The sequence below is a fragment of the Malaclemys terrapin genome, chromosome 17 (assembly GCF_027887155.1).
Source record: "Malaclemys terrapin pileata isolate rMalTer1 chromosome 17, rMalTer1.hap1, whole genome shotgun sequence".
NCBI lineage: Eukaryota > Metazoa > Chordata > Testudines > Emydidae > Malaclemys > Malaclemys terrapin.
This window is the reverse complement of record NC_071521.1, coordinates 24,035,253-24,057,247: the sequence shown is the minus strand read 5'-3', so window position 1 is coordinate 24,057,247 and position 21,995 is coordinate 24,035,253. Positions and strand designations below refer to the sequence as shown.

General features: G+C 56.1%; 2 protein-coding genes across 2 annotated transcripts in view; both read left to right on the top strand.

The window, feature by feature from the left end:
- AMBP (alpha-1-microglobulin/bikunin precursor) overlaps positions 1–8,832 on the top strand; it is a 36,256-nt gene extending 27,424 nt beyond the window's left edge. The window contains exons 7-10 of the mRNA XM_054007956.1: positions 2,135–2,213; positions 2,793–2,960; positions 4,842–5,015; positions 8,645–8,832. Coding sequence (XP_053863931.1) covers positions 2,135–2,213; positions 2,793–2,960; positions 4,842–5,015; positions 8,645–8,676 — 453 coding nt within the window. The 3' untranslated portion in view covers positions 8,677–8,832. The remainder of the gene's footprint in view (positions 1–2,134; positions 2,214–2,792; positions 2,961–4,841; positions 5,016–8,644) is intronic.
- An 8,051-nt stretch (positions 8,833–16,883) lies between these two features.
- Positions 16,884–21,995, top strand: part of CCDC183 (coiled-coil domain containing 183) — a 32,963-nt gene continuing 27,851 nt past the window's right edge. The window contains exons 1-4 of the mRNA XM_054007889.1: positions 16,884–17,840; positions 18,601–18,722; positions 19,750–19,827; positions 21,161–21,328. Coding sequence (XP_053863864.1) covers positions 17,771–17,840; positions 18,601–18,722; positions 19,750–19,827; positions 21,161–21,328 — 438 coding nt within the window. The 5' untranslated portion in view covers positions 16,884–17,770. The remainder of the gene's footprint in view (positions 17,841–18,600; positions 18,723–19,749; positions 19,828–21,160; positions 21,329–21,995) is intronic.

Here is a 21,995-nt window from a genome sequence, read left to right as displayed (position 1 = left end):
TCTACCCGAGCTGGGACTACACCCCCCAGCTGTCCCTCCCTCCCCCCGCTGGTACATCTACCCGAGCTGGGACTACACCCCCCAGCTGTCCCTCCCTCCCCCCGCTGGTACATCTACCCGAGCTGGGGACTACACCCCCCAGCTGTCCCTCCCTCCCCCCGCTGGTACATCTACCCGAGCTGGGACTACACCCCCCCAGCTGTCCCTCCCTCCCCCCGCTGGTACATCTACCCGAGCTGGGACTACACCCCCCAGCTGTCCCTCCCCCTCCCCCCGGCTGGTACAATCTACCCGAGCTGGGACTACACCCCCCAGCTGTCCCTCCCTCCCCCCGCTGGTACATCTACCCGAGCTGGGACTACACCCCCCAGCTGTCCCTCCCTCCCCCCGCTGGTACATCTACCCGAGCTGGGACTACACCCCCCAGCTGTCCCTCCCTCCCCCCGCTGGTACATCTACCCGAGCTGGGACTACACCCCCCAGCTGTCCCTCCCTCCCCCCGCTGGTACATCTACCCGAGCTGGGACTACACCCCCCAGCTGTCCCTCCCTCCCCCCGCTGGTACATCTACCCGAGCTGGGACTACACCCCCCCAGCTGTCCCTCCCTCCCCCCGCTGGTACATCTACCCGAGCTGGGACTACACCCCCCCAGCTGTCCCTCCCTCCCCCCGCTGGTACATCTACCCGAGCTGGGACTACACCCCCCAGCTGTCCCTCCCTCCCCCCGCTGGTACATCTACCCGAGCTGGGACTACACCCCCCCAGCTGTCCCTCCCTCCCCCCGCTGGTACATCTACCCGAGCTGGGACTACACCCCCCAGCTGTCCCTCCCTCCCCCCGCTGGTACATCTACCCGAGCTGGGACTACACCCCCCAGCTGTCCCTCCCTCCCCCCGCTGGTACATCTACCCGAGCTGGGACTGACACCCCCCAGCTGTCCCTCCCTCCCCCCGCTGGTACATCTACCCGAGCTGGGACTACACCCCCCAGCTGTCCCTCCCTCCCCCCGCTGGTACATCTACCCGAGCTGGGACTACACCCCCCAGCTGTCCCTCCCACCCCCCGCTGGTACATCTACCCGAGCTGGGACTACACCCCCCAGCTGTCCCTCCCTCCCCCCGCTGGTACATCTACCCGAGCTGGGACTACACCCCCCAGCTGTCCCTCCCTCCCCCCGCTGGTACATCTACCCGAGCTGGGACTACACCCCCCAGCTGTCCCTCCCACCCCCCGCTGGTACATCTACCCGAGCTGGGACTACACCCCCCAGCTGTCCCTCCCACCCCCCGCTGGTACATCTACCCGAGCTGGGACTACACCCCCCAGCTGTCCCTCCCTCCCCCCGCTGGTACATCTACCCGAGCTGGGACTACACCCCCCAGCTGTCCCTCCCTCCCCCCGCTGGTACATCTACCCGAGCTGGGACTACACCCCCCAGCTGTCCCTCCCTCCCCCCGCTGGTACATCTACCCGAGCTGGGACTACACCCCCCAGCTGTCCCTCCCTCCCCCCGCTGGTACATCTACCCGAGCTGGGACTACACCCCCCAGCTGTCCCTCCCTCCCCCCGCTGGTACATCTACCCGAGCTGGGACTACACCCCCCAGCTGTCCCTCCCTCCCCCCGCTGGTACATCTACCCGAGCTGGGACTACACCCCCCAGCTGTCCCTCCCTCCCCCCGCTGGTACATCTACCCGAGCTGGGACTACACCCCCCAGCTGTCCCTCCCTCCCCCCGCTGGTACATCTACCCGAGCTGGGACTACACCCCCCAGCTCTCCCTCCCTCCCCACGCTGGTACATCTACCCGAGCTGGGACTGACACCCCTGCCATTCCCAGGGATGAAGAGGGAGCGGAACGCTGCAGAATGCTGCAGAAGCTCTGTTAGAAATCCCAGCGATTTCCCAGGCCCATCCTTCACGTGGGAGAATATGTTCTGCCCAGGGACCCACTCCGCTTGGGCCTGCTCCTGCTCCCAGGGGGGTTGTGTGTCCCCCACCTTATAGGCCTGTGGAATCTCTGCGTTCGTTGCCATCTTAGGAGAGATGCTGGGATTTATGGCTCACGGTTTTTCCACTGCATTGTCGATGGAAACTTGTTCACCTAACGAGCTGCTCTTTCTTCTGTGTGCAGAGGGATCGGAGAGCTGTCCTGCCCGAGCAAGAGGGCTCAGGTGCAGGTCCCCTGCCGCCACTCAGCAGCAAAAAGGAAGGTCTGTACTAAGGTGGGGTCTCACCATGCTCTGGGGATGGCTGGAGTACTCCCACTGGGACTCTCCTCCTCCAACTGCCTGGAAAAGGGATGGCTGTGCACAGACCTCTGCGGGAGCAGAAACACAGAATAAATTCATGTTGATAACCTCAATTTTTACCTGCCATAGCTTTTCTAGGCAGCCAGGTGCTATCACTTTAAGCCTCCTGCCTCGGGACCTTCCAGGGCTACTGGCAACTGCAGTGTGGCCATCAGAGAGCTGGGACTCTCTGTCTTTTCCAGTGGGACACAGCTCTCTATGCTACAAATCTGCCCCTAGTCCAGGACTGACCATTGCTCCCCCTGCCCCACAGAGCTGGGTGATCTCCACGGGAAATCCCATAGATGGGGGAAAGCAGCACATGGAAATGGGAGATGTTTGAATCTCCTCAGAGGTTTGGGGGTTAGGCTATGTCCCTGGAGAGACGGCTCACTGGGCAGAGGACACGGCCATGTAGCCCCTGGATGTCACCACCACATGCCACGTGGTTCTGTGGGTGTAAAACTTAATTCACTAGGCTCAACCTCTTGATGTGCTCAGATTTCTGCCGGCTGAATAAAGATGTGGGCCCCTGCATGGGGATGAACGTTCGGTTCTTCTACAACTCCTCTTCTATGGCCTGCGAGACCTTCCACTATGGTGGCTGTCTTGGGAACGGGAACAACTTCCCTTCGGAAAAAGAGTGTCTTCAGACCTGTAGAACCGAGGGTAAGGAGGGCAGCCCTTCAAAGTCCGAGCAACCGTCTGTGCAGTCCCTGGCCAGTGCAGGAGGGGCAGGCTCAGATTTCGCTGTCCCTCTGATCTGTGCGCCCCCAGCCTTCTGCTCCTCCTGTGTGGTCGAGGCTTCCTGCTTCAAAGCTCTTTCCTTGTGCAAGTGACCCAGGCTCAGTGCCGTGGGGAAGCGACACGCTCACGTGCTGCCAGTGTGGAGGGAGCCCAGCGCAGTGGGGACAGCTCTGAGAAATCAGCCAGGGGCCAAAATGAGACCAAACAGTGTCCATGCCCAAGGCCTGACTGCAGGAGGTGACTTGAAAATGGAGAGGTAGCTAGAACTGAGCGAGTCACTGATTTTTGTGATTCAGGGGCCACAGCAAAACCCATTAGTTTTGGATAGGGTGACCAGACAGCAAGTGTGAAAAACTGGGACAGAGGGTGGGGGGTAATAGGGGCCTATATAAGAAAAAACCCCAAATATCGGGACTGTCCCTATAAAATCTCTGCCCCCACCTGCCCAAGGCTCTGGGAGGGAGTTTGGGTGAGGGAGGAGGTCTGGGGTGCAGGCCCTAGGCTGGGGCAGGGGATTGGGGTGCAGGGTGCAGGCTCTGGGAGGGAGTTTTGGGATGGGAGGGGTGCAGAGGGATGGGGTGCAGGGGTGAGGGCTGTGGGTTGTGGCTGCAGATGAGGGGTTTGGAGTGTGGGAGGGGTTCAGGGTGAGAGTAGGGGTGAGGGCTGTGTCTGGGGCTGGGAATGGGAGGTTTGGGGTGTGGGAGGGGCTCAGGGCGAGAGTAGGAGTGTGGGGGGTGAGGGCTCTGGCTGGGACTGGGGATAAGGTGTTTGGGGTGCTGGAGGGTCTCAGAGCTCAGGCAGAGGATTGAGGGTGCGGTGGGGTGGGGTGAAAGCTCTGGCTGGAGGTGCGGGCTCTGGGGTGAGTCAGGGCTGGGAATGAGTTTGGGGTACAGGCAGGCTGCTCTGGGACAGGGGCCAGAGAGGAGGACTCCCCCCAGCCCTTTCCCTGCCGGCAGCAGCAAGCTCTGGGGGAGGAGCCCCCCTTTCCTGCTCCCCCCAGCAGCACACTCACCCCCACCACTGTCACTGCATGTGCTCCTAGGGCCCCTCTCAGGTCCAAGAATCTCCCTTGCCTCCCCTGTGGTGGGTGCCGGGGGGTGCTGCGTGCGCCTCCTCCCCTGCTTGCCCTTGATTGTAGCCTCACTGGGGGTAAGGGATGGGGCTGCCTCCTTGCCCAGCATGGGGCAGGAGCGGTGACTGCGGGCAGGGGGGTCCCCTGTGCTACTAGGGGCCCATTGGAAAAGGGAAGGGTCTGAGGGAAGGGCAGGCTCAGAGTCAGTCTGCCCTGGCAGTGGAGATGGGGGGCACTAGGACCCTGGGACGCAGCACATGGAAGAGCCTGGGACACTGCTCCAGGCCGTGAAAGGTGAGTGGGGGGCGGGGGCAGCAAGTCGGGGCCAGGGGACACTCGGGGAAGGCGTGGGGGGGGGGCTGCAGGTGGGGCCAGGGCGGGGACACCCGGCCCCAAGTATTGCTGGAGCTGGGCCCCTGGCTCTGAATATTGCTGGTGCCCGAGCACCACGTGGCTATGGAACTCGCAGCCTATGGGGAGGGGGCATTCTGCTGGTTTACCTAGCCCGCTGCAGTTAAAGCACTACCACTTGGGTGCAGACAAGCCTGCCCCTGACAGTCCCACTCCTCTCCTCCACCCACCAGATATGCCAGCGTGGCAGATTCTGCTGCCTGCCCCCTGCATGCATCCTTTTCCTTCCACTGGCTCCCGGTCCATAACTGGGGGGCTCCAGGCCTTGGGCCTGGGAAGAATGGTATTCCACTTTCTCCCCTCCTGTCTCTTTCTCCCAGCGGCCTGCAGGTTACCCATAGTTCCAGGGCCCTGTCAGCAACCAGTGAAGCTCTGGGCCTTTGATGCAACCCAGGGCAAGTGCACTACCTTCAACTATGGAGGCTGCCAGGGCAACGGGAACAAGTTCTACTCGGAGAAGGAGTGCAAGGAATACTGCGGGGTCCCGGCAGACGGTACGGCTCGCCCGGTACTATCACAGAGCTAACCCTGCTTCAGCAGCCATTGGCTCCAGCCCTCTCGGCCCACCAGCATTTGCAGCTCAGGGAAGTTGGTTCTTCCAGGAAGGACGTAACATGACATCGTCTCTCTACCCCCCTCAGCCCTGCTGCCAGATCCTCTTGCCCCAGGCACTGGCTTCCTCTGGGCCCTGGGGGTGCTCCCCAGTCCATCCCAGGCCTCCACCCGCTCTTCCCCCAAGCTCCCACCCCTGCCCTGCCTCTCACAGCCCCACTCCACCCCTTCTCCCAAGCCCCCATCCCCCTCTACCTCTTCCTGCCCAGCTCCGCCCTCTTCCCCCAGTGCCTCCCGCACACCACAGAACAGCTGATCACAGGGGATGGGAGGAGCTGGAAGGGAAGGGGGAGCTTGGCTGCCGGTTAGGGTTTCCAGGCGTCCGGTTTTCGACTGGAACGGCCCGGTTGAAAAGGGACACTGGTGGCTCCGGGCTGCTAAAAGTCTCGTTGGCTGCTCGCAGCGGGGCAGGCAGGGTGCTGTGGCCAATGGGAGCTGCAGGGGCAGCACCTGGGAGCAGAGGCCACAGAGCCATGTGGCCACGCCTCTGCCTAGGGACCGCAGGGACATACCTGCTGCTTCCAGGGCTGGAGCCTGCACCCCGAACCTCCTCTTGCACCCCAACCCCCTACCCCAGCCCTGAGCCCCCTCATGCACCCAAACTTGAGCCCGTAGCCCCCTCCCCACCTCCTCCTGCACTCCGAACCCCTCAGCCTCAGCCCAGAGCCCCTTCCTGCACCCCAAATCCCCCTCCCCAGCCCCTCCCGCACTCCAACACCCTACCCCAACCCAGAGCCCCCTCCTGCACCCAGAACCCCTCATCCCCAACCCCACCCCAGAGCCCACCCCCGCAGCCAGAGACCCCCACACACACTCCAACCCCCTGCTCCAGCCCTGAGCCCCCTCCTGCACCCAAACTAGAGCCCGGAGCCCCCTCCCCACCTCCTCCTGCATTCCAAACCCCTCGACCTCAGCCCGGAGCCCCTTCCTGCACCCCAAAGCCCCCTCCCCACCTCCTCCTGCACTCCAAACTCCTCTGTCTCAGTCCGGAGCCCCCACCCGCAGCCAGAGCCCTCACCCCCTCCCACACCCCAACACCCTCCTGCACCCCAAACCCTTCATCCCTGGCCCCACACCAGAGCCTGTACCCCCAGCCGGAGCTCTCATCTCTCCCTGTACCCCAACCTCCTACCCCAGTCCTGAGCCCCCTCCTGCACCCCAACCCCCTCATCCTTGGCCCCACACCAGAGCCTGCATCCCCAGCCGGAGCTCTCACCCCTTCCTGCACCCCAACCCCCTGCCCCAGCCCAGTGAAAAGGAGCGCGCGAGGGTGGGGGAGAGCGAGTGACAGAGGGACGGATGGAGTGAGCGGGGCGGGGCCTTGAATAAGGGGTGGGGCAGAGGGCGCCTGCCCCTCTTGCTTTGCCTGCCCCCTGCTGGTGAGTGAGCAGAGTTAACCATCGAAACCATAACATGTGCTTGGCACTAATGTTGCGTCGGTGACCGGGCAGTGAGTGATCATGCCCTGTGAGGAAAGCGGGAGCCATGCCTAGTGGTTAGTGCAGGAGTTGGTTTCCAGGAATTGGCTGCCAGGGGCCAGAGCCAAGGGTCAGAGCCGAAGTCTGAAGTCAGAATGGGAGACAAGGCAGGAGCAGGGCTGGCAATGAACAAGAGCTATCACAGTCGGGAGCGAGTGCTTTGAGCAGCCACTAAACTGATGCTGCTGGGTTTAAGAGCTGGCTACAGGCCAGCTGTGCTCGTTAGGTTGCCCGGAGACTGGCTCTCTGGCAGGCCCTGCTTCCTGCCATGCAGCACTTCTCACCAGTCCTTTACATCTGTGGAGAATGGGTTGCTCCTTTTTAAGAGGCAGGGAAACTGAGGCACACCACAGAGACAGGCTAGTGCCGACATTTTCAAAGTTGGTGCCTACAGTTAAATATCTAAATCCATTTGTAAGGCTCTAAATCCAGACCTCCTAAGGCAGCAGCCTGGATTTCAGAGGCCCTGAGTCCCTGCAGCTCCAAGTAAAGGCAACACGCCGGAAAATCTGGCTGGTTCTATTCACACTGTTCCGGGTTTATGGCTCTAGGTGCTCACTGCAGGCACCCACCTTGGAAAGTGTTTTCCTAAGTGACTTTCTCGAGTCAGTGGCAGAAGCAGGAACAGAACTTAGGTATCCTTTTTGGCCAGTTTCCTACTCTAGCCAGGTGCTACTCCCCTCTGGGGTGGTCCTGAATGCGTCAACAGCTCTGCTACACAATGCACTTAGCTCTGAGCTGCTATTGGCAAATAGGTTTCCATTAACCACTTGGCTTCTGCCTCCTGTCACAGGTACATCCCAGATCTGCCAGGTACCCAGTCCAGTGCCAGTATCTCAAGGGAACGTTGGCGCTCCCTGAGCTCTGATGGGAAGAAGGACTAATTCTGGGGTTATAGCCTGTGCTAGCTGTGTGGGTCAAGGATTAATGAAGCCATGTCTGTGATGGAAGGGAGGGTCCTGCAGCTCACCTATTCCCCACTGAGTGCACCTTGGGCTGGATGAAGGCTCCAGCCACTGGAAAGCAGCTGTGCTATTGCTCAGAAGTTTCACATACTTAGGCCTTGGCTACACTCGGGACTTTCCAGCGCTGCTATTCCGAGGGGAGTAGCTTGCAGAGCTGTGAGCGAGCGTGCAGCGCTGCAGGCGCTGATTACACTGGCGCTTTACAGGCCTTAGCGACTGTCAACCCGCTGTTGCTATTGCCTTTCTGCAATGGAGGCCCTGTCATGCAGGCCTTGCTGTCCTTGAGCTCAGAGCGTTTGGTCTAAGTAGGGAATGTAGAATCTGCCCATGTGTACCTATGGTGATGGGCCCATTAGAAATCCCATAGATGAGAAAACAATGAAGACATTCAAAAGTACCTGAGAAGCAGCTGGAGGGGACAGTGACTGCTGCAGGGTACAGACTCTGGGGCCAGTGGTGAGGCTGATCTCAGTAGGCAGCATAGAATATCAGGGTTGGAAGGGACCTCAGGAGGTCATCTAGTCCAACCCCCTGCTCAAAGCAGGACCAATCCCCAGACAGATTTTTGCCCCAGATCCCTAAATGGCCCCCTCAAGGATTGAACTCATAACCCTGGGTGTAGCAGGCCAATAGCTCAAACCACTGAGCTCGCCCTCCCCCCGAAGGAGCTGGGACTGTGCTTCCTGGCATGGGCTGGCAGACAGGGGCTAGCACACTAAAAATAGCAGGGTGGCCAGCTTGGGGTTTGTAGTCAGGTGGCTGGCAACACTGGCTCCAGCAGGGCTCGTGTGTCTCCCCATGCTGGGAAGCCCCCTCCCAGGGGGTGCAGACCTGTGACTCCAGGACCGGTGACCCCCCTGAAAGACATTGTTTCCTAATTCTATGTCTGTATTGATCAAACAGTTCTGGTGGTTGTGGGACTGCAGTCGGCGCAATCTCCATGGTTGCCTGTCCAGCTGTCATCTCAGCACTCACACCACGGCCTCTGGGTGCCTCTTGCTGCACTGGAAGTGTGTACGGAGCTCTCTGCACAGCCTGGGGTGACACATTTTCTCTCTTTTCTTATAGGAGAGGAGGAGTTTCTGGGTTTGTCCAACTGAAGGGGACCCAGGGATGGGGAGTGACAGCTGGAATCGCTAAAAAGCCCCAGCAGGAGGCCCCTGCTAGGAGAGCATTTGGAATAATGTTTGTGCTGATTGTGTGCAGATCAGGTTTAATGAATAGTAAATGTCTCTAAAATAAACAATGATAAATGAGCAGAGTGTGTGTGCACAGGTCCCTTGGGCTTGCTTCTTGGTCTTCCCCTTATCCCATCACCAGGATGTGTAAGCATCTGCCACCATCAGCTGTCCGAGGCAGCGCTAAGAGCCACCAGCTCCCCATCTTCTTTGATGCAATTCATCCATCACTTCCGAGTCCCTTTCCCCACCACCCTCTGCTGCCATGCTCCCTTCACCAGGCCCTCTGCAGCCAGCAAAGTCGCGCTTCCTGGTCTTTATCTAACCAGGCCTGGTTTCGCCTCCAGCCTTGCGCAGCATTTGATGCCTCCTGGAGAACTTGGAGTGAGATTCTGTTTCTGTTTCTCCTTTGTTTCCTGAGTCTCTGCTCTCTGATGGACCTGGGGATGTTAGCATGTAACCAGGTCCTGTGTTTCTGAACAGAGCCTACACCCTTCTGGATTCAGGCTTCTTCCCATGGTCCCAAACTGGGATGTTCCAGGCAGGCCGTTCTAATTTAACAGTGGGGAATAGGCCCCTAAGAATCCACAACGCTGGTTTTGGAGAGAACTCTGATTAGATACTTGATGAACTAAGAGAAATGGGTAAAACACAGAAAATGTGAATCAGAAGCTAAAATTTGGGGGCTAAAAGTCTTGGGTCCCCCAGTTCACCGGCTCCCTCCTGAGTGCAGCATGGATGGTGTGAGGGGCCCCAGGCATTGAAAGCTGCTGTGCAGGTGCTCAGGTGGGGCAGGTGTGCAGGGCAAGTCACCCTGAGCCGTTAGCTCGCCATGGTTTGAGCCATGAGGCAGCTGAGGCCCAGTTCTGTGGTCCTGGCTCTGGCAGAACTCCCGCTGCGCTCAGGGCTGGCTCTGAGTAAGGGATGCAGAACATTTCCAACCCCATGGAGAGCAATAATCTGGAACAAGAAGCAATATCTCTTAAAGCTACTGTTGAAAGCGAGACTGTGGGCTGAAGTCCCTAATTGCCTCTTCAGGCACTGAAGCATAGGCGCCGACTCCGTGGGTGCTCTGGAGCTGGGGCACCCATGGAGAAAAATTAGCAGGTGCTTAGCACCCACCAGCAGCCAAGCTCCCCTTCCTCCCCCCCCCCACTCCCACCCACTGGTGGCCTAGCCAATCAACTCTGCCCCCTCCCTCCGAGCGCTTCCTGCTTGCTCTGATCAGCTGTTCCGCAGGGTGCAGGAGGGGCTGGGAGGAAGGGAGAGGAGGGGGGATGGGGCACACTTGGGGGAGGGGATGGAAAGACGTGGGGAAGGGGTGGAGTGGGGGTGGGGGCGGGGCTGAGGATGGAGTGTGGGCAGGAAGAGGTGGGGTGGGGTGGGGTGGGAGCTGGAGGAAGGGGTGGGGTGGAGTGGGAGTGGGGCTGAGGATGGAGTGTGGACAGGAAGAGGTGGGGTGGGGTGGGGTGGGAGCTGGAGGAAGGGGTGGGGTGGAGTGGGAGTGGGGCTGAGGATGGAGTGTGGACAGGAAGAGGTGGGGTGGGGTGGGAGCTGGAGGAAGGGGTGGGGTGGAGTGGGAGTGGGGCTGAGGATGGAGTGTGGACAGGAAGAGGTGGGGTGGGGTGGGAGCTGGAGGAAGGGGTGGGGTGGAGTGGGAGTGGGGCTGAGGATGGAGTGTGGGCAGGAAGAGGTGGGGTGGGTTGGGGTGGGGTGGGAGCTGGAGGAAGGGGTGGGGTGGGGTGGAGTGGGAGTAGGGCTGAGGATGGAGTGTGGACAGGAAGAGGTGGGGTGGGGTGGGGTGGGAGCTGGAGGAAGGGGTGGGGTGGGGGCGGGGCCAGGGCTGAGGATGGAGTGTGGGCAGGAAGAGGTGGGGTGGGGTGGGAGCTGGAGGAAGGGGTGGGGTGGAGTGGGAGTGGGGCTGAGGATGGAGTGTGGACAGGAAGAGGTGGGGTGGGGTGGGAGCTGGAGGAAGGGGTGGGGTGGAGTGGGAGTGGGGCTGAGGATGGAGTGTGGACAGGAAGAGGTGGGGTGGGGTGGGAGCTGGAGGAAGGGGTGGGGTGGAGTGGGAGTGGAGCTGAGGATGGAGTGTGGACAGGAAGAGGTGGGGTGGGGTGGGGTGGGAGCTGGAGGAAGGGGTGGGGTGGGGGTGGGGCCGGGGCTGAGGATGGAGTGTGGGCAGGAAGAGGCGGGGTGGGGTGGGGTGGGAGCTGGAGGAAGGGGTGGAGTGGGGGGCGGGGCCTGCTGGGCCATGTGCTAATCATCTACCAGCAGAGAGAGCAGAGCTATCACGGCAGGCCTCCTTTCTGGTTTCATGCTGGCCACGATCTCCCCCGTCTTTCCGTCCTTTGATTCCCCGGCAGCAGGTTGTTACCATTCACAGGGCCCTTTTCTCAGGACCTGAGGGTCCTTCTCCAGGCCTGTCAAGCCAGAGCCTTTCGCCAGCAGACGGATGTCTTCTAGAAAAAGCCAAAGGCACAGTAGGTCTGTCAGTGGACAAGGGAGAGGTTACTAGCACTTCACCTTGTCCTTTTTTACAGTGAGAAGCATGGGTCCAGGTAGGCTGTCCTTGGCACTTCACCGCAGTGTTGGTGGTTAACAGGACTTGGAAAGGGCCTTTCCAGTGTGGAGCCAAAGCAGTTTTTTTGTTGGTGGACTTTTACATAGACTCAGTTTTCTTGTTTCAATGACTGGCAGGGCTGCTAGGGTCTTTGGGTAGCACTTCTTTTATCTGTGAGAAAAGAAACCTAACACATTTCATTAATGCCTGGCAGTGTTTTGCAGATCTCATAGTTGCTTGGGCATATTCAGGCCCCCTCTTTTCTTGGCTATCAGCCAAGTCTTAGCTGTGAACAATGTCCTTGGATGGGGCCAGCATCTTATCTTTGGACTGAGCTTGCTAGCTATATATATATATTTTTTCCCAGTTAACTCGTTCTGTTTGTTTTCCTTTTCCCCTTCTTGGCTTCTTTTAACCTACAAAGTAAACTTCCACTCTTCGCTTATACACCTTTTCCCAACAATGAACACATACACATTGCCATCATACACCCTTCCAGTAAAATAACTTCTATACAGAGCTTTGGAGCAACAAACCAGGACGAGCACACCCACTTTTGAGGAATCCACTCGGTACAACCTCTGGTTTCCAATAGCTTTCCTTTTTAAAACCTTAAATGCCTTGTCGGCTTCTGAGGACCAGTGAAAGGGGTCATGATCCGCTCACTTAACGCATTCGTACAAGGGTTTAGCCCACAGTCCAAACTCTGGGATCCATATTCTGCAGAAGCCTGCCATACTCAGAAACACCCTAAGCCGTTTACGATTGCTTGGGATAGGAACTTGGCAGATAGCTTCCTTTCTTTTGATTCAAAGCTGACGCTCCCCCTGCCTTATGTGAAACCTTAAGTATTATACTTCTGGGAGGGCAATTTGAGCCTTACTCAGTGCTACTTGATATCCTCGGAGTCCAACAAAGTTCAGGAGACTCTAGGGTGACCAGATAGCAAATGTGAAAAATCGGGATGGGGGCAGGGGGTAATAGAAGCCTATATAAGAAAAAGACCCAAAAATCGGGACTGTCCCTATAAAATCGGGACATCTGGTCACCCTAGGAGACTCACAGTGGCTTTAAAGCAAGGGGTTAAACCCACAGCAGCAATTAACAAGTCATCTACATATTGCAGGAGGAGGACCTTGTCCTCATTGTCCCACTTCTCCAAATCTCTGGCCAGGGCCTGGCCAAAAAGGGTGGGGGAATTTTTAAATCCCTGGGCCAGCACTGTCCAGCAAAGCTGCTTTTTAACCCTTCTGTTGTCCTCCCACTCAAAGGAGAAAATCTCCTGAGATTGGGTGTCGACCGGAATCGTGAAGAAAGCATCCTTTAAATCTAGGACAGAAAAATGGGTGTACTGCCCCCCCTATAGAGGCCAACAGTGTATACGGATTTGGAACAAGGGGGTGTAGAGTCTTAACCCGCTCATTAACTGCTCTCAGGTCCTGGACCAGCTGGTATGTGCCACTGGGCTTTTGCACAGGCAAGATAGGAGTGTTCCAAGCTGACTGGCATTCTCGAAGTACCCCACACTTTAGGAACTGGTCTATAGTTTCCTGCAGTCCCTCTCTGGCTTCCCTTTTGATCGGATACTGCTTAATTCGCACTGGATCTTTTCCTGGCAAGAGCTGAACAGTAACAGGGGTTTGATGGGCTGCTTTTCCTCGGATCTCTGATGCCCATACCAGAGGATATACCCACTCCTCCCACTGGCTCCATTCTGGAGCTTGCATGGCTGAGGGCTCAATTGCAAGTGTCATTATCCAGGCATTCTCTGGGGGTAAGGTGAGGGTTATTTCATCTTGAGTGAAATGCAGGGTGGCACCTAAGCGACAAAGCAGGTCCCGTCCCAGTAGAGGCGTTGGACAATCGGGGAGGTAAACCAGTCTGTGAGATAGAGTTCTGTTTCCCAAAGCACATTCCGCTGGGGCATATACTGGGCACTTAGTTCCTTTCCCTGTGGCTCCCACCACAGTGAGGGAATCTGCCACAGGCAGCTGCAGGGCTTGGTTTACAGCGGTTCGTGCAGCTCCAGAGTCTATTAAAAAGTCTATGTCTGAATCTCCCACCCGCATGTTTACTCGGGGTTCCGGGGGCAGGATAGTCCGTCTCCCCTGACACCCCTATTCTTGATCCTCCGCTGCCATCATAGGGGTACCTTCCCTTTCGGGGCACTCATTTTTCCAATGTCCCTCCTTTCGGCATCTGGCACGCTGGTTGCGACCCAGACGCCTTTCCTGTGTGCCAGGGCGCCCACGCCCACGTCCTCTCATTCCCCGGCCCCTTCCACCTTCCTGAAATCTTCCCCTGCCACCAGCCTGTACTGCTGCAACCATCATTTTCACTTGCCTCTTTTCCTTTTCTCCCTCCCTAAGGCTGTAAGCCCTGTTTGCAGTTTCCAGAATCTGTGCCATGTTCATGCCCATCAAATCCTCCTTTTTCTGTAGTTTCCTTTTAATATCAGGGGTCGCACGGCTGGTACAGATACCCTTTATGATTGCCTCAGTTTGACACTAGTGGCCTTCCACCCTCCCGAGTTACCTAGGGTTATGCCTAGTGACACCAACACCAACACCCCCTTAACCACCTATTTTCCAAGCTGAAAAGTCCCAGTCTTATTAATCTCTCCTCATGTGGCAGCCGTTCCATACTCCTAATCATTTTTGTTGCCCCTTTCTGAACCTTTTCCAATTCCAATATATCTTTTTTGAGATGGGGTGACCAGTACTGCATGCAGTATTCAAGCTGTGGGCGTACCATGCATTTATATAGTGGCATTATAATATTTTTTGTCTTACTAACTGTCTCTTTCCTAATAGTTCCTAACATTCTGTTACCTTTTTTCACAGACACTGCTGACTGAGGGGATGTTTTCAGAGAACTATCCACAATGACTCCAAGGTCTCTTTCTTGAGTGGTAGCAGTTAATTTAGACCCCATCATTTTGTATGTATAGTTGTGATTATGTTCTCCAATATGTATTACTTTGCATTTATCAATATTGAATTTCATCTGCCATTTTCTTGTCCAGTCACCCAGCTTTGTGAGATCCGTTTGTAACTCTTCGCAGTCTGCTTTGGACCTAACTATCTTGAGCAATTTAGTATCATCTGCAAATTTTGCCACTTCACTGTTTACCCATTTTTCCAGATAATTTATGAATATGTTGAACAGCACGGGGCCTAGTACAAACCCTTGGGGGACCCTGCTATTTACTTCTCTCCATTCTGAAAACTAACCATTTATTCCTACCCTTATTTCCTATCTTTTAACCAGTTACTGATCCAGCAGAGGACTTTCCCTCTTATCTCTTGAGTGCTTACTTTGCTTAAGAGCCTCTGGTGAGGGACCTTGTCAAAGTCTTTCTGAAAGTCCAGATACACTATATCCACTTGGGTCACCCTTGTCTACATGCCTGTTGACCCTCTCAGAGAATTCTAATAGATTGGTGAGGTGTGATTTCCCTTTACAGAAGCCATGTTAACTCTTCCCCAACAAATCATGTTCATTTATGTGTCCTAGAATTCTGTTCTTCTCTATAGCTTCAGCCAATTGCCTGGGACTGATGTTAGGCTACCAGCCTGTCATTGCCATGCTCACCTCTGGAGGTAGGGAGTTCTGATGACAGGCAGGTGGTGCTGAGACAGCAGAAACTGCTGAGGGGCATACAGAGAGAGCCTGGAGCACTGGTCCTGGTGCAGGACCTGAGGCCTGAACCAAACGCAGCAAAAGCCAGGCTGTGAGCCAGTTGGGCCCTATCATAAAGCTTTAATCCTCTCAATATTGAGTGAGAGTCTTAGGCTTCAGTAAGCTTTTGCAAGAAAATCCAGTATGGACTGAAGATCATTCTCCGTGTACACGAGGATGACACAATTATCAGCATATTGAAGATCAGTAATGGACGCTCTTGTTAGACCTGCAATAGAGGTCTCCCTACGGGATGGGGAGCAGGCAGATACTGGACGCAGTATTAGTATATAATACTCTAAATGTTCTTTATTGATTACAAAACAAACCTTACTCACTACACAGTCACATCCCAAACATACTATACCAGAGTACACAGGTCAGAATGATCCTGATGGTCAGTCGAGCTTCCTTCCGTCAGGATAAGATTATAAAATACGGGGAGCTGGCGAAAACCACATCTATATCCACACGGGACTCTGGATCAATAAATGACTCTGATTTGCAGAAATCATAGGCACCATTTATAGTCCATTCCATCACGTCCTCGGTTCTTTGCCTTTGTTTACTAGGCCTTCTACCCACACACTTCCAAAGAGACAATCCTGGGCAGGCTGCCATGATCCAAGGCGTGCCATTTCCTCTATTTCTTATACAATTTTATATCAGTACAGCTGGTGTTATTTCCTTTTCTGATGATTTTCCATATTTTTCTCAGAACATAAGATTGTTTTTGTACAAAGAGTTCTAATAGTCCTGGACCTTAAGTCCTTGTTTCGGTTGCTAACTTGCAATGCATATATTCATGTCACGCACGCGTCATTCATACCAGGCCTCAATGAATAACATAACATATTACATGGATATATGAATCACAATGTAGATAGATAGATAGATATCCCAACATCCTGAAGACTTTAGACTTCGAGTGAAGACAGTCTCACTCAATACTGGGAAGACTAAAGTGCTCTATCAACCTGCTTCAGGCCTGCACATGACCCACCACAAATCACCATTGAGGGTCAGACTTTGGAGACAGTTTTGCACTTTTGCTACCTCTGTAGCCAACTTTCTCAAAATGCAAAAATCAAGAGTGAGATCCAGCAAAGGATCCAGTGCGCAAGTGCGGAAATTGCTCCGACGCGTTTTCACGGACCATGACCTACGGCAGGACACCAAGATCCACGTCTATAAGACAATTGTTGTTCCTATGCTCCTCTATGGATGCGAAACCTGGGTGACCATTCGACAGCATCACAAGAGTCTGGAGAGCAGGGCCAGCTTTACCATTTTTGCTGCCCTAAGCAAAAAACAAAACAAAAAACTGCTCGGACTGCCGCCGCCCGAACTACAGAAGCGCAAAAAAAAAAAAAGCTGACCGGCCTCTGCCACCCCAAGAATGGACGGAATGCCGCCTCTTAGCATGTGCCGCCCCAGGCATATGCTTCCTTTGCTGGTGCCTGGAGCCGGCCCTGCTGGAGAGGTATCACCAACGATGCCTCCGGAAGATCCTTCGCATCAAATGGCAAGATCAACACACTAACGCCAGCATCCTTCACTGAAGCCAATGTCACCAACATTGAAGCAATGATCCTCAAGCACCAACTTGGCTGGGCTGGACATTGTGTGCGGATGCCAGACTTTCACCTCCCAAAACAAGTCCTCTACTCTCAGCTCACCCATGGTGGTCAGAGGAAATGCTACAAAGACACACTGAAAGCGTATCTTAAGAAAACTGATGTGGACATCACAACCTGGGAAGAGCAAGCCACCAACCGACCCCAATGGCACCATATCCTCCATCAGGCAGTGGCCCGCTTCACGTAGAAGCGCCTTGCCCTCGAAGCTGAAAAGAGAGAAGAGGAAGGAAAAAGAAAGAACTTTTTCCCAGCAGGCCGCTGGCCTCCCACAAAATGTTTGTACCTACTGCGGGTGGATTTGCGGTTCCAGGATCAGACTCCTGAGTCATCTCAGGACCCATATACAAATCTGTGGTATAGATCATCCTCTAATCGAGGGATTGCTAATCATCATAAAGCAGACACTTGCTTAGAAGTTCACTGTCCTGCACATGAACTTGGCAAAGGCATAGCTAGCGTTGCTGAAAAACAGGCACTCCCAGGAAGTCCTAGGCCCTGGGTATTCATATAAACACATTCCGGAAGGAAAGCTCAGGTCCACCCTAGCACAGAGGTGCGATATAAGCACAATCCTGGGAGCTGGCACAGGAACACACGACCCCAAGTAAGACAAGGATGGGAGGACAGGCTGATGGATGAACTTGTTTGTATTGATGTATGGAAGGAGAAGTCGCTGGAGGGGCACCTGTGTCCAGCTGAGGGGGCTGCAGAAAGTCCCGCTGCTGGCTGAGCTGGTCCATTGTCATAGGCATACATGTGCTAGTGTACCTGTAACCAGGGAGCCACGGTGCTAGGACCATACTTGGTCAACAATAATCCTGGGCAAGGGCCTTTGCCGCCGAACCAAGTGTGTGGTCTTTGTAGGTAGTGCTATCAAGGTCTTCTGGGCCAGCTACCTGTGCAGGGCTGGGACAGCACGCAGAGAGAACACACACACCCAACTGTCACTACTGAGAACCCACTGATGCATGACTGAGTCACAAAGGTCCTCCTGATGTCACAGGACAAGGACAATAGAAAAGGCAGATCTCTCTCCTGCTCAGCGGCTGGTGAGAGGAGAGGGCTAGAAGTGTCTCCAGGCAGGGACCCAAAGTCTGAGTGACTGACAGGATACTCTCTGCCTCGTTCTGCCACCATGAAGTTCCAGAGGAAGAGGGATATCAAGCAGCAGATCCGGGAGCTGCGTGCCATCATCTCACTGCAAGGTGATGCTCTCTCTCTTGGCCGGGCTGTGACAGGCTGGAGTGAAAGCCTTCCTGAGCCCCCTGAGCTGCCGGGACCCAGGAGCCAAGTGCAATCCTAGGCAGCAGGGCCGATGAGATTGTAGCTGGGTTTGCAGCAGGCTTCAGAGAGGGCTCAGATGAGATGGGGGAGAAGGAAACCCCACTGATATTGATGGGCTGGGAGAGGGGGGTGGGCATGGTGGTCTAGTGACCAACAGCCCTCAATGATGCCTGATGGGCATTGTGAGCCTTTAGAAATATGGGTCCAAATCCTGGCTGCCTGGCACTTATGGACACATGCCAGAAATCCCCTGGGCAGAGGGAGGTCTGGGTCCTGCAAACCCCGCCAGAGAGGCTGCTGTGCCAGCCCTCAGTGACAGGAGCTATCGAGGGGCACCCCAGAGTGGGAGTCACCTGCCCAAGGTCTGGGCGGGGGCAGCCGCAGGTCAGACTATGGGTCTGGCTTCTGCAGCAGTCACGTGTGGCTGGCTGGGGATGCAGAATTCGGCCTCTACAATGGGAATCCCAAGATGTTTCCACAGAATTATCATATCCAGAAGGGGTGGGGGGTAAATGTGGAGCCAGAGCCTCAGTGACGCGCCACGGGCACCAATGATGTGATGGTGAGTTCCACCCACGGGCAGCGGAGCACGCTGTGCCAGGCCTGCCCTGTCAGAGCCTGGCGCATCGCGGGGAGGGACCTGGTTCTGCCCTTTGACTGAAATCCCCAGTTTACCTCTAGAGCAAGGGAAGAAGCTTTTTGCACATTCGACGGAGGAGAAGCTCACTCAGAACAAAGGGCTCATCAGCTTCCTGCGCGGGAATGTGCACGACGAGATGTGCACCCTGGGCGTGGCTCAGAAGGTACCCGTGCTCCTGCCAGGGCATTGCTCTGCTAGCACCTGGCTCTGCCCTCACGCCAAGGGGCAAGCTTACTAAGCCTAACCCGGAGAGCCACCAGGGTGTGCACCATCCCTGAGCCCCAGCACCCACCACCATGCCCTGCAGGTCTGAGGGGATTCACCTGCCGCCCCCAGGGCCAGCAGGAGACCAAGGGAAATACCATTCAGGACTGGTACAGCTGCCTGGATCCCCTTCTGCTCCCTCGGTCCCTGCTCTCCTGCCCCACCACCCAGCTTTGCAGCCCCTAGGGCCCCCTGCCCATCCCAGCCTGCCCCTCTGCTCTCCATCCCCCCAAACCCTGCTCCCAGCCTTGGGCATCTCTCCCCTGGACTCCCTCAGCTGCCTCGCTGCCCAGCCAGGGCTGCTATTAACCCCCATTCTGCCCATGTCACTCACTTCCCCAGCTCCGGGCACTGCCCCCACTGTGCCCCCCAGCAGAGGCAGGCTGCTCCTCCCAGGGAGGCCCAGCCCAGCTCTCCTCCTGCTTGCCTCCCTCCTTGTCCCCTTTGGATCCTTCTCCCCATCACCCTTGTGCTGCCTTCCAGGCCCCCTGCCCCCATGCCGACCTCCCCCAGCAGTGACCCTTGTGTGCTCCCAGGGTCTCAGCTTCTCCCACTGGCTCTGCAGTGCAGTGTGAGCCCCGTGGGGCAGGGCTGTTTCCTCATGGACCAGAGGCCTTGAGCGCTGAGAGCACCCACGCTAGTCAGCCGGGGGCTTGGAAGTTCAGCCCCTCTGCAAGGCAGGTTCTAGAAGGCTCAGGAAGGGAATCCAAAAATGGAGGCCCCCAAAATGTGTAGACACCTTCGCCTCACCCTGCCTTGCTTTCAGCCATTGGCAGATGAGGATGCTCTGGTAGCTGGGGGCTGGGAAGCGGTCAGCCCTTGACTGGGAATAATGCATTAACAATTACTGTGTGCAGATGCACTCACAGATAATTAGTAGTAGAACTTTGATCCCAAGTTTCTCTCTGCTTCTCTCCTGCCCACAGTACGACCAGGTGACGATTTCCCAGGCATGCTGGGATCAAAAGCACTTGAAGATGCATTTAGCCAGGAGCACCGTGGAGGTAATTGGCAAAGCACACACCTAATCTCTGGCATTTACTGCCCAGCGACAGAGCAGAGAAAACGGGTGTGGGAGGGAGGGAGGAGGCCCTAAAGGAAATTGCCCTTCTCCGTGATACGTCAGCAAACCTCTGCTCCGGGGGTCTGTACTGTAGTGAGTTGGGGAGTGTGCGTGTGCACACGCATGTGTGTCCCACCACCCTGTGCTGGATGGAATCAGAACTGTTCGGCTGTGTGCCACAGACCCTATACTGCTAACAGTTACTGGAGATTCTCCTCTAGCTCAGCTGGCAGGGCCTTTGTTTCTGGAGCAGGAGGGGCTGTAATGTTGTCACAGAGAAGATCTGAACAGTGGCAGTGTGCAGCAGAGACCCCAGAGAAGGTTCATGTGGCTCCCCTCAGTTACAATGTGTTCCTGCCAGTCACACAGCTACTAGCAGTTCGAAGGCTCGTCACTGTGAAGAACTGCCCCAGTGCTGTCTCCACCCTAGCTAGGGACCTTCCCTTCCTGCTGGATTCAGGACATGCCAGAGGTTAATATGGGAGCAGCAGGGGCTACAGCATCAGCTCAGCTGGCCCCTCACTGCTGGCAGATCAGGGGTTGCTTCCAGCTGCAGTGGCCCTGTTGTCCTTTGGCAGGAGCAGCACCAGGGAAAGGAGGGGGGCTCTGTGGGCACAGGCATGTGCTACTGATTTCCAGGCTTTCGTGGGATTAGAGCATCAGACTCTTTTATTGACTTTATGGGGGAGGGAGAGCTCAGTGGTTTGAGCATTGCCCTGCTAAACCAGGGGTTGTGAGCTCAATTCTTGAGGGGGCCATTTAGGGATCTGGGGCAAAAAAAAAATAGTTGGGGATTGGTCCTGCTTTGAGCAGGGGGTTGGACTAGATGACCTCATGAGGTCCCTTCCAACTCTGATATTCTATGACTTTCAGATCCCAATCTGCATTTTGCAAAGAGCCCCTGCATGTTTGTCAGCACAGCTTGCATGGACTCCAGTGACGGGTCCCACTCTTTACACTGGGCCAAACTCACACCCCAGAGCCCAGATCTCCCAGCCTGCACCCCACAGGACTCCAGCTCGAGGCTCTGTCTGACATCTATCTTAGGGCTTATTCTGCTGCCTGTCACTGTGGTATCTGGGCACCTACCATGCACAATCAGCAGCTATCCTGGCCATCACCTCATCCCCGGCTCTCCTCCCTTGGGGCTCTGCCTATTGCAAGGCTGCCTTTGAGCTGGCTGAGGGTGAAGTGGTTCAGAAGCTCACTTGGGGCCAAACCCTCTGCAGGCTGCTTGTGGGTGAGCCCACCCAGTGCCACTGTGTCTCTTTCAGGCTGCCCGAGAGAAGCTGCAAAACTCCATCTTTGACAGGATGAACGTGCACAACGTGCTGCTGTACGAGGTGACGAGGCGGGGCGGGATGCTGGAGGAGCTGCAGCGAAAGCTGCAACACCTGGCAGACATGGAAGGAGCAGACAGACAGGGCCAGATACAGCTGCAGGTGACAAGGGCTCAGCTCCAGCAGAAGACTGTGCATGCCAGAAATCTGTGGTCATAGCAATGGGCCAGGTCCCGGGAAGGGCTGAGAACTTGCTGCTCTAACTGACTTCAGCTGGACCTGCAGGGGCCTGGGCATCTCTGAAACCAGCCCAAGATGTGGCTTGTTTTGGATGAGGGTTCGCTCTGGACAGTCCCCATGTCCTTCCATGGGCACTCACACCCATGCAAGCACACTCATGCATGTGCATACTCGGCCCATACATGCACCTGTGCTCACTTGCACTTCTGCACCCTGAAGGCCCCACATCACAGGGACCTTGTTCCAGCTGTAGAGGCCTGGATGAGGAATCCCCTGAGGAGTCCATCTTTAATTCTAGTTCAGCCAGAGGGGTAGCCGCAGAGTGATCCCAGACCTTCCCTGCCTGCCGAGACTGACCCCACTCCTTCCACTGCAGCCCTAGTACCCAAAGATGTGCAGCGGAAGAGAACCTGGGCCCAGTAGAAACCAAACTACTAAAGCTACTGGGCAGGAGCAGCAAAGAGAGCAGATGAGAGGCAGATCTGAAACCCTGAAACCCCATTTCCTGGGCTCATGGACCCAGGAGTTCCCAGGCTGGCTGCCCTGCTCTGTACACCAGCAGCACATGGCCTTCCCACCGCCACCCCTA